At 42.7% G+C, this 12088-nt stretch overlaps 1 protein-coding gene across 2 annotated transcripts in view; it reads left to right on the top strand.

Moving 5' to 3' along the window:
• Positions 1-12088, top strand: part of DOCK10 (dedicator of cytokinesis 10) — a 146617-nt gene that overhangs the window by 15354 nt on the left and 119175 nt on the right. Inside the window, exon 1 of one of the 2 annotated variants that reach the window (XM_062499413.1) lies at positions 9921-10317. The exons of the other annotated variant lie outside the window; for it this stretch is intronic. Coding sequence (XP_062355397.1) covers positions 10153-10317 — 165 coding nt within the window. The 5' untranslated portion in view covers positions 9921-10152. Of the gene's footprint in view, positions 1-9920; positions 10318-12088 lie in introns of those variants that run through there. 2 annotated transcript variants of the gene reach the window in all.

Raw genomic sequence — 12088 nt, forward strand, 5'->3', positions numbered from 1 at the left:
GAAAAAATAAGCAGGGATTGTACAGCTGACTTAGATTGAAAGAAGCCTGATTGGGAGCCTCTTTTGTTAAGTTTTGGGTTAGGTTAGGAACAGAGCCTTGTGTGAAGAGCAATTGTACAGCCTAAATGGCAAGTTCATTGCCTCTAGCCTTTGGTTTAAGGCTTTGGCTTAGGTGGCTCTTCTTGGGTTGTGTTAGGGGCTGTCCCAAAGAGGGCACAAATTCAGGCTCTGGTTTGTTAGGCTGAATAAGCCATGTTCTTACATGTTCATGGAATAACACTTTGGAAAGAACTTCTGGAGGTTGTCAAGTCCAGCTCCCTGTTGAAAGCAGTTCCAGAGAGATAAGGTTACTCAGGACGCTGTCAGACTCCAAGGATGCTCTGTTCCTGTGTTTGATCAGCCTTCATAGTTAAAAGTTTATTTTACCATATTTAATTGACATGTCCACTATCACATGTGTTCTGTTCATTGTGCCTCATCCCCTGCTGCTGTGTCTCTGTGGAAACCTCTCTCTTCTCTATACCCACTGAGAGTGTAGACTGGCGAGGTTTTTCATCAGCCTTCATTTCTTAAGGATGAACAAAGGTATTTTTCTCAGCATTTCCTCTAGCCTCTGTCTTGGTGATCTTGCAAAGAACTTGGTCCTCTGTGTCAGTGGACTTGTGCTGAGAACAGGACACAGCAACCACATTAATTTCCTGGGCACATTGGCAGGTCTGTTCTGCAGCTGGTTTGTTCTTGAAGGTGGTCAGGCCTGCTCATATACTTTCAGTGAAGTCTCAGCAGGGTATTCATGTCATTACTTTTAAACACAGTAGTGTAAGTACTCCCTTTGCTGGAGGTACCCTGCATGATATCCAGAACTATACTGAACTCTGCTTGTGCTGATAGTGGTAGCTGATGATCATTTTGGTGTTGGCCTCTGCCTCCACCTCTTCCTCCTTTGTTTTCAGCTGCTAATTGCCCAGCTTGCAGTAGAAATTCTTAGCTTCAAGGCATTTGATGTTTTGAATTAAAAATTTATTAAACTAGTTTAGAATGTTTTAGGCAGCTAAACTCCTGGCTCCCTGGGACAGCCCATTATTTTTGTGAGATACTTTGGAAAGAGTCTTGAAAATCCAAAAGCCTTCTGTGAAGAGCATGTGCAGAGCCAGGTGGGATTTGCTGCTGACCTCTGTCACATGCAGAGCCTTGACTCAGAGGCAGCAGGTACTGGATGTCAGTCTGGCATCTGAGAGAGAAGGATATCAAAAGTGGGAGCCAGGAGATATATGATTGTACCTCTCTGGCCTGACTTCGTCTGCAGGGGAAAAAATGGTGGGGTTTGGGTTCTTTTTCATTTTTCATGCAGACAAAGTTACATGCTTAGCTCCCACGGGGTTATTCTAAGTGCTGATACAGTGAAGAATGGGGAGCAGTGCTGGAAGGCTGTGACTGAGGTGAAGATGCCATCCAGGCTGCAACTGAGTTCCACACTACATTTCTCAAAATGTTTTTACCATATGTATGTTTGCAATCAATGCAGTCCTGCTTCTCTAGCTTATTTGGCATGGCCTGAATTTAGACCTGTCCTGTGTAATCTGTGGCATTTTTGTATGAAGCCCGACCTGTTCATTTAATACCTGATTCCACTCTTTCTTGGTTGTAAACCATTCATTTTTCTTTGTTAAACAACATGAAAAATATAAAATTAAAAAAAAATCATGTTATTTAAATTCCTGTCTAAATGTTAAAGCATGTGCTTTTTTTCCTACTCAAGTGAGTTTTTGAAAACAGAAGGAGTGTATGAGTAGATTGGAGGGTACCAATAGATACCTTCCTTTGCAGGCTTTCTTGTGACCTGAAAAAGAGGTGTCTTTTCAAAGAGTTAGAGGCTGAAAGTGCTCTCATTATGGAGCACTTCTGGGTTTTGTTATTCTTGGTAGCTAGCTTGTAAATACAAAGATGTCATTGGCTTGGAGGCAAATTGGAATAAGAAATGCATTTTCTACCAAGATATCACTGTCTAAAATTCTGCTCTAGTCCAGATTTGAGTGGTCTTTTTGAAAGTAATTCTACTTTCTCTTTGTTTCTATTTCTATTTGCTCTATATTTCTGTATTTGAAAAGAAATACTAGTTTTGGGTTATGGCAAGCTGTGGCTGAAATAGAGAATAGGTTGCACATCCTGAGGAAGAGATGATGTAGGTAGAGAAGAGATCACAGGTAATCTTGCCCCAATAAATCACAGTTGTACTCTTTATCAAAGAAGAGGAACAGCCTTATCCTTAATGGGTCACAGCAGTGACTAATAAAGATCAGTGTGATAAAAGGGGTGGGTTGAGTAGTCAGGGAGGCTCCTGGAGGAAGAGGACCTGGTGAAAGAGGGCCTTGAGGAGGTAGAGGAGCCCTGAGAAAGGAGGAACAATCCAAAGAGACACAAGGAAGAGAGGTGAGTTACTGCAATAAAAGACCTGCTATGAGGTCAGTCTGGGTCTGATGGAGTCAGAGCCTGCAGCCGTGGCTGAGCTGGGTGAAAGCTGTGCTCAGACTCTGCACACCAAGACTTGCAGTCACAGTCCAGCAGGAAACATCCAGCAGTCAGAGTCTGTAGCTGGACCCTGCAGTAGCAGCTTGCTGTAGTCAGAGTCAGGATGGCAAAGCTGTGAAGAAGAAGAAACCAGGACCCCTTTTCATGCTGTTGAATGAGAGTCTGTGTATTGGCTGGTTTGTACCCCTAATGAGAAGTCTGCTCTCGTTATGATGTTAGCAGTAAAGGTTTCTGTGGATCTTGCCCTAAGCTTATGGGTATGGGTGAGAGGTTTTGCAGTGGTTATTTTAGGCCTTCGATCATATTTTAGTGAAGAAGTGGTAGTTTATTAAACCATGGTGCTGGTCAGGCCATTCAGCATAGAGAACATTGCTGTACAGCTGGCACCTCATCCAAACCCACATCTTGCTCTTAAAACCTCGTTAGTGGCCGCTGACATCTCTGTCTCTGTGTGCACTGGGAGGGCTGGCTGGGGGATGTTCCTGCCTGGTCTCCCCAGTTGCTTGGTTCTCTTTCTAGTGTTTCCATAAGTGGCAGGGCTGGTGCCAGGGCAGCAAATGGAGAATGCATTTACTGTTTTGTGGGAAGAGTGTCTTCCCACGTAGCTGGGTGTGTTTCATTCTTTAAAACTGATTTGTGAAACATCTAGGCAAAAGGCTTTGGAATTTATGCATGTTGTGGAGGTCTTGGGCTATGACGGGTAACAGATGAGTAGCAGCACACTGTTTGAGCTGTAAGGAATGTCGCAAAACCAACATGTTAGGGTGAAAACAGGCAATGTAGTCTTTTGTTGTTGTTGTTGTTTTCCTCTATTCCAGTTTTGGTTTTTAGACCTTCTCCCATTGGGCTAGTGAAATGGAGGTCCCCTGGAAACAGGATCAGCTGTTGATAATGCCATTTGAGGGGCTGTATGAAAGTTAAATCTATATTATTCTGAAAGAGGATAATTTGTTACAATTTCTTTTTGGGAACCAGTGAGGTAGTGGCTGGGTTGTTTTGTTTGTTTTGTTTTTTTTCTGTTGTGACTTATCTGTAAAATCCTTGCTTTAGAAGCATGAGCTCAGCCAGGGTTATAACTTCTGGTGAAAGCTCTTCATAGAGTTTATCTTAATACATTATGTTTTTATTCAACTGTGTGCCAGAGAAAATATGAGTTTTGGTAGCTCCAACTACTTCCCCACCAGTTTTACGGGATAATAGAAGTTCTTTTTTAAAAACAAACAAACATTTGCTTTGTAGGTTAAGTAGTTATTTTTCCTGGTTTCAAGTCAAAGATTTCTTTTCCTGTTACATGTTTAAGGAAACCACAACAATGCTCTTAGCTGCTTTTTTGGAATATTCTGTGCTACATCCAGAAGCCACAGAAGTGCATTGAAATAAGGTTTTCATCACTGTCTATGGGTTGCAGTTCTCCATGTTACTTTATCTAAGAATAATCTCATTGATCTTACAGAGGCTGTGATTGTGGAAAACTACCTGTCAAAGTGAGACATTTCTTGAAAAACAGTGTGGTGCTTCATCTGACTTGAAAATAAGAATGTAGAAACCACTTGCATGCAAGTTACAGATTTATTTCACTTATTGATTGTATAAAGAGATTCTTCTGAGAAACCTCTTTAGAGGTTGAAGCTGCAGTGATACGGGATTCTACACCAGCTTCTGTCATCAGCCTGTTGGAAATCCTTACACCAGTCTTTTATCACTTTGTTTTCTTATTTGTCAAGAGGTTGCAATTTGTTGATGCCATCTGCTCTAAGATCTAATGGGGGAAACCTGTGTTTTGGCCACATACAGTGGGGTAGTAATCAAGAGTCTTCCACACAGTGTCTGTGTAACACTTTGCACCAGACATCAACATGAAATAACAAAGGAATAGTGAGGAGAGAAAGGCAGCACTAGCACAGGCAGTCGTGGGAAGCTTGTTTCTGTGCTTATCTGGCTCTTTTTCTTCCCTCCCATGTCTGTAGCGATTGTTTCCACTTTGAGCAGGTAAAGTCAGGCAGCAGCATCTGTGTTGGTCTTTCATGTACTACTCCCTAGAGGGTGCCAGACACCCGCATTCTGCAGCCCTGTGTGCTCTGCAGCCAGGTGTCATCGCAGCCTTGAGGAACCGCTGGGTCCTTGTGACTCGCAGCTGTGTGAGCATCACTTGCTGCTGGAAGGCACAATGAGGAGAAATGAGGTGGCTGAATGATTCGAGCACCTCTCACCCGGTTGTAACCATGTACTCTCATTCGTGGGTTTTTGCTTACTGTAGCTTGTATGTTATGAATTGTTTGTGTTGGTCTAGGATAATTGTGTGAGAAGGAAACAATTTCAAGATGGAAAAAGCTGTAAATCGTTCAGGAGTTGTGCTGAGCAGTTACTGCAGTAAATACTTGCTTTCTTAACTTAATATTTGACACCATCATAAAGTTACCCCAAGACATTGGGTCATTGGGGAGCAGCTGGTAGAAACTAAAGAATTACAAAGGCTGTGTATTCTGATTCTTAGTCACCCCCTCTGCTGTTTGAGACCTCAGTATTTCTGGTATTTAACCATTTTTGCAGCAACACTTGAAGATACAGTGCATGAATGTTTTGAAATGAGTGCAGGAGGGTATGTTATGAGTGGAAGGCACAGATGCTATTTATGGCTTGTAGCACCTGTGACTGCATAAGCTTTCTTTGAAGTAAATGTGGGATCCCCGTGTGTCCTTTAAAGCACTTTTTTTTCTCCTCCCTCAAAATGTATGGCTGCAGTGGTTCAACCTAGCCTGAACAGCCTCCTGTTGGCCTCTGGGCTGCATATGAAAGGTTTGGGGGACAACTTTTGGAAAGAGAAGACAGGGCAGCTCCTTGAAGGTGGATCCTTGTAGTCCCCCAGACCTCCCCTGGGAGCAGGCAGAGAACAGCAGGTGTGTTGGAAACACTGCCTCTGTGGCAGTGAGAGATGCCACTCTAACGTGGTGTCCTCCACATTGCTTTAAGGATCTAGTAATAAGAAAATAGTGTGTGGAAAGACCAGAGCTTGTACTCGGGTGTATTTACTCTTAGCTTTTCCTCATGCATAAAATGTGTGAGGAAAAGAGGTCCACTAATGAGGGTTTGTCTGCCATGAAGAGCATCTTTTGGACGGCATGTGTCTGATCTGGGTCTCCATGCTGATTCCTTAGGAGCTGGTTAGGATTCCTCTGTTTGTTTTGAAGTAACGGAGCATAAGAGTCTTTCAGACTTGGGTGAGATTTTTCCCCTTTGCTTTCTTTGCAAGTGCCTCCAAGCCTTTATGAAAACAAATACTGGAGACAAAGACCTTTGCTAAGAAAATGTGTATCAGCTCTTTTTGTTTTGAAAGGGTGTGTGATAAATATTTAAGTTTTGAGAAATGAGAAATTAGCTTACCAAAATGTGAGTGATCCTCATTTGCATCAAGGCAGAGACTGTAATTTTGTTGTCATATCTTGCTTCAAATGTTTATCTGCTACTTGTATGCACTAACTTAAGAGAAGTTTCACTATGAACTGTGGGTCTATGTGTGGAGCTCTGAGTCACAGCCACTGACCACTTACATTGTTTATGTGCTGCTGGGGAGCTGCTCATCATCTGTACCAGGATATGGTGTATGTAGAATGGTAACTTGTAAGGCTCATGCCACCATTACCATGTTAACAGTGAGTTCTTATTGTTTGTACTGCTATGCTATCTTTAGTTCTTGCTAGTAGCTTGAGGCTTCTGTGGGCCAGACTAAACACACTGCTGTAAGCAGTTCCAGGGGTGTTCCTGTTCATTTTGATGGCTCCTGTGCTCACTTGCCACTCTGCTTTAGGATTGGTATGCTATGAGAGCTTCTGTGGAGCTTCTCAGTATATGTCATGTAAAAATACCGTGGAGAGGTAGGCTTGTTTTCCAGGTTAAAAAAATCTCAACCAAACAAAATTGTATATGCCACGCTGGTAGCTGAAAGGTCTTGTGGCAAAGGGGGATTCTAACCTGCAGCCATCCTCCTTGCTTGAGAAGAATGCAGCCTTGTTTGGGGGTGGAAGAAGGATCAGTGTTGAATTTGACAAGTCATCCTCTCACTAAAGGATCTTCTCCAGCACTTGTCTTTCTGCCTTCATCTTTAAAGCCCTCAGTTGAAGACCAAAATACCAATAGGTTATATCCTGTTTATTACAATTACAGAAATTCAAATGCCACAAAGATAAAGGAAAATTAATGGAATAAAGTAAGCTGTGGGAAGGGGAACAGCTTTTAATGTGGTGTGCTAATGAGGTATGAAATAGCTGTGTAAGAAAATGTTTGGTAGCATCTTTAGAAAGCCTTGCAGCCTGCAGAAACAGAAATACAGGAATACTGTGGAAGAGAACACAGTACTTGGAGGAGAAGGAGTTTGCTGTTTGCTGCAGACTTAGTGAGAGAGAGAGAATTTGCCTCTTCAGGCCCTGGATGCCCTTTTGCAGAGCTGACATCCATTTCATGTGGAAGCTGAGGCTGGAATAGCTGCAAGCTCAAGAATACAGGTGCTTTTGAATTCTGTTTTCTTATCATGGACTTTATAAGACATGGCAATTGTGACCCACTTCTGTTCCTGCACAGCTCTGCTGCTACACAGACCTAGCCCTTGGAAATGCTGAGGACTGAAGTATTCTGGGTTAAAACAATTGTCTTGCCTATCTATTTTTTCTGTTCTGTTTCTTCATTGAGTTGCCTTTAGTGGTCTCCTTCCCAGCCTGTCCCCATAAGCCATCATGCTGGTGTTACATGTCTACACAGCACAGCTAAAATGAGTGGTGGATAACAATGGAGTGAGAGTGGTCAGTGGAAGCCTTCCAGTGTGCATATTCCTTAACCTAGCATCACTGCCAAAGTCTTCATAATGGGAATTAAGGAGTTGCTTGTACAAAGAAGTATTTTGCTTCCCAGGGGGTTTCACTGAATTTTGCTTCTGGATTAAAGTGCTAATTAACACAAAATAGTGCTGAATGCTTCACTGTAAGAGTAACTAACACTGTTGATAACTGGTGTGTAAACACAATGTATGCTAATGAGATCCCTACCTTTGTAAAACAAAGCTGTTAATACGCTGTGTGTGTCCAGGCATTTTTAGTGGGCTGGGAGGTTTCCTTTCCAATGATAGCTTATGCTTCTGTGAGATTTCCTTAAAACAGAAGGGATATTTTTTTTTTTTAGCTCCTTAGTTGTTTCTTTTCCCCTGTGCATTAGCTGTTTTTCAGCTCTTGAATTTTGATCAAGAGCTGGAGGCTACTTTCAGCTGGCTTTGGCTTGTTAGTTTACTTGCTTTCAGATGAAGTGTCATTTTTCTCTCCAAAGAGCTGAAAAGCCAAGATTGTGTCATTCCTCCCTGTATCTAATAACAGTTTAATCCACAAATAATTGTAATGAAGTTACTAAGGCCACTGGCAGAGGATAGTGTGGTCCAAAGACCCCTGGAATGAATGGGATTCTTCAGTGCGAACACAGTGAAGCTTTGGGTCGAGCCCTAGGGTGCTGTTCTGTACACATGTGAGTGCACGTGTGTGACAGTGCTGGGCTGCGCTATGGAAACCAAATTCAAAAAAATGCTGCCGACTCTCCCAGCTGAGCACTGGTGAGTGAAGGAGGATGCTGTACAGACAGGCAGGAGATGTGTTAGCAGCCCCCAAGGTGGCAGAGCAGTTGCCATAACAGCCAGCAGCAGATGTTACCCAGGCCCATGTTGCTGCTGCTGGAATTGGAGTAGGAATGGAGGTCTCCCAGCTGCCAAGTGCATCGTTTGTGTGGCCCAGGTGTCAGCTGCAGCTCCAGGGGAGGCAGGGGGCTGATGAAAACATAAACAATAGCAGCGGCAGCAGGATTGCTGATTCGGTGCAGGAATTATTCAACTGTTCCACTGTGCCCTTGTAATCCCATTAGGAAAGTCAGACTAACAAGCATTGCTAGGAGGCCCCCTGTGCAGGGTTTGCTGCTGGAGAGGCAGGGACATCTCACCAGCATGTGAAGGGTGTGCCCAGGAGGGTCTGAGGGGGAAGAGCTAGGTGGGTGCATTGGCAGGGCTGGGCTCAGGCTGTGCAGTGCCTGCCAGTGCTTACTGACTGTTTTCCACACGCACTTAAAGCTGTTTGCTCTAAAGAAATAAAGGCAAGAAATAATAGTTTGTTGTGTTGGTTGAGTTTGTTGCTATTAAGTGACAGATCTAAAGGATTTACCTGTTCTGGTAAATGCTTTAATTAGAATTATGATGTCTTTTGCCAGATTGCTAAGCAATTAAACTCAAACCTAGAAAAAGTACTTCCATAAAAAGTTTTCAGTGCAGTTCCTGGCTGATATTGTGAAGAGGGTATTATTTACAAATATCTCATTTACAGACATTATAAAGTTGATTATGTCCCCTTGGGAATTGATGACAAAACTTTCATGGCCTTCATTAGAAATGAAAACCTTTTGATGCAAGGTAAATACAGTTTTGGTTGCACATATAATAAAGTTATAATACATATTAGCTTAAAAGCAGCTGCTCTGGAAACCTTATTGGAAATTCTTAGTTTTCCTAATGTGTAGGAGAAATCCATTTTCTGTAGGTATTTTTAGTGCTAACTTCCTCTCCTGTGCTATTATCTTACACACTCTCCCATTAGTGCTTGCTGTGTTTCCAGGTCAGCCATGTGATTGCCGAGCATCCCTGCCTGCTTTTTGAATGACTTGCCAGGCAGGAGCCAGAGAGGCAAGTAGTTGGTGCTGGCTGCCAGCAGCAGCTTCTCCCAGCGCAGACCCACTGATAACACAGAAACCTTCCCCTCTCACCCTTCTGGGAAGGTCTTCACTGTGTGGTTCAGAGAGAAACCCTGCTCCTGTGCAGGTGTAAAGGTGTTTGTTCCTCTGCGAAGGCAGAAGGTTCTGTGTAGGAACACAAAACAGCCCCGCTGTTGAGAGGCATTTCAGAGCTGCTGCTTTGCCTTGGGCCACGGTTATTTTAGCATGAGCTGGATGAAGCGCACAGATTTCTGCCTTTTTGCCACTTGTTACATTTACAACTCAAATGAACTTGCTGTGCTTCAGAAAATTGCAAGAAGTAGTAAAGACATTGTAGCCCAAATCCCTCTGTGAGCTTTTTCTTTTGTGTGTGTGTGTGGCAAAAAAAACCCTTAGGCAAAGTGTTTTAAATCCAGCAGTGCTGATAATGAGAGTTAATAACTTTCCAGACATTGGCATTTTTGCTACGTTCAACTTTTTAAAAAAGGTATTTAAACTGATCCAGCCAGTTGCTGTGGATGCCTCTGTGTGTGTTTAATGAACAGCTGGCTCTTTTGAACTGGGAATTTTAATACTTTCAGTTCCATGAAACTGGAATCGGAGGAGGCGGATGGTTGTACAAGAGAGGGAGTACATTTTCTCATGCGAGTTCAGGAGCAGGGAGGGAGAGGAAAGCATCGTAATACTGCGTGTGTTTCTGTTTCAGTGGATCAAATCTTTCCTCTGTCTGCATCCAAGCTATTTGGTTGTGATCAGATGATCAGAGCTCAAGGAAGCGATTGGAGAGCGAGCTGGCTGCAGCTGCACTGTAGGCTGTTTTCAGGGACAAGGAGCCACTGTTTTTCAAACATAGCATAAACATAGAAGTTATTTTGTAGGCTTCAGGATGCAGATATGGGTTGTGCTGCCAGCATTGTTCTGCTTCAAGCCTTTCGTTCTGTGGTACAGAGGAACTGTCCACATATCTGCAGGCGCCGACGACGAGAGGAGTTGTCACATGAATTTCTGCCGCTGGATAGTGATGATGAAATGAGCAGACCCAGGACTCTTATTATAATGGTATGGTATACTTTAATCAAGGGAGAGGTGACAGAATTATTATTACAGATGTTATGTGATTTTTATTTTTTTTTCCTCTGACTATATATTTGTAAAGAGAGGGGACTGACAGGCAGTTTGTCAGTTCGCTTAGTTTGCTGGTAGATTTGCTGTATGTATAATGTTACTTTGTAGGTGAAGCTGTGAGCTGCCCATAAGCTCTGTGCAAAGTAAATGTTATGTTATTTAATTGTTGGTGGGTTTTCTTTGTGAGATAGGAAGCACTGAAGCTGGTAGTGTGGTTATGTTTTATTTCAGACTTGGAATTCCAAACAGCAGACAGTTTAGGAAATGTTTGCTGAGTCTGTTCAGCACAAAAACAAACCGAAAAGACAATCCAACCAAAACAAAAAAATCTTTACTTGCACCTAGGATGTAGTTGGAATTCCTATTAAGTTATATGCAGATAAACTCCCATATATCTTTGCTTCAAACAGTTTGAAGCAGTAAAATGTTTTCTGGATCACTTCTTTCCGGTTTACTGAGTTGCCTCTATTCTTTAATGAAGGAGGGCTTGAAAGGCTCCCAGTCTTCGAGCATCATTTTCTTCCTGAATTAAATTTTTATTTTGTGATGGGAATTTAATAAACACTATAGGTTTATTAGAAATAAGTGACAGGGTTGTTCCTGATTATAAATCACTGTTTCAGATTGAGAAATATACTTACTACTGCCTAGTTACTGCTCTTCTTTGCCAAATACACATATGGTGAGCATTTCCAGAACCCTGGAGTGGTTTTTCCATCTGAGGTGGCAATGATTTATTACTCTGTGGCTCTCACTTGATACAAATATTACCAAGACACTGAAAATAGTATTTTTGTCAGTTTGGCAGGACTCTTGTTTAAGTCATTTAAGTGGTAGAGATTTGATGAAGTTCAAAGTGCATTCCCATGATACTCTGATCCCACACAGGGCTCTTACTTAATGGTGAAGGGTAACATCAGAGAATTTAGTAGTTGTCCTGAGCAGCTGTTTTGAATAGAGCATCGCTGCCCATGGAGAGGTGTGTGGTGCAGTCATGGCAACCACAGTAGCAAAGACCCAATCTCAGCAGTGCTTTATGTATCAGCTGAAGGTATTATCCAGGGCAGGGAGGAGTCGCATGGTCATAAGGAGGAAGGAAATTGATTTCATCATTGTGAATGTGATGTTAAAGCTTCTTTTGCTCTTTTTGCTCTAAAAGTATCTCTGTATATACAACAAACTTTATTTTTTTTTTTTACTTTTTTATTCTTTTTTCACTTAGTGGTTAAAGAAACCTCAACAGCATTTAAATGAATAAATGTCTCCTTCCTGGTAGTAATTTCAAGCATGATGAAGTGAGAAATGTCTGGAAGCACATCCGGGTATGGATCATCTGTGTAACTTGCTGCAGTACTTGGAAGAAAATGGTAGTCTTGGGTGTGCCAGCCTTGCCAAACCCAGAAATACTCATCAGCAGCTTGAGCTGTGTTTCTTTGTGTGGTAAATGCTGAGATCAGGGCTCCAAGAGCAAAGCTCCCTGGGCTCTCAGGGAGGTGAAGCTTTATCCTGCAGCATGGAGGGAGCTGTGGAAGGACAGGTGTCCTGGTCAAGATGGTCTGATAGCTGATGCTGGGTGTGGGCTCTGAGATACCTCAAGTGCACCCCCCCAGTTGTACTAACAGGACCTTAGGTTTTCCTGGTCAGTGGTTAATATAACGGTGTTTGTTCTGCCAGAAGGCTGCCCTTCCCCAGGAGCTTTGTGGGA

This window comes from Cinclus cinclus, chromosome 10, assembly GCF_963662255.1.
Source record: "Cinclus cinclus chromosome 10, bCinCin1.1, whole genome shotgun sequence".
NCBI lineage: Eukaryota > Metazoa > Chordata > Aves > Passeriformes > Cinclidae > Cinclus > Cinclus cinclus.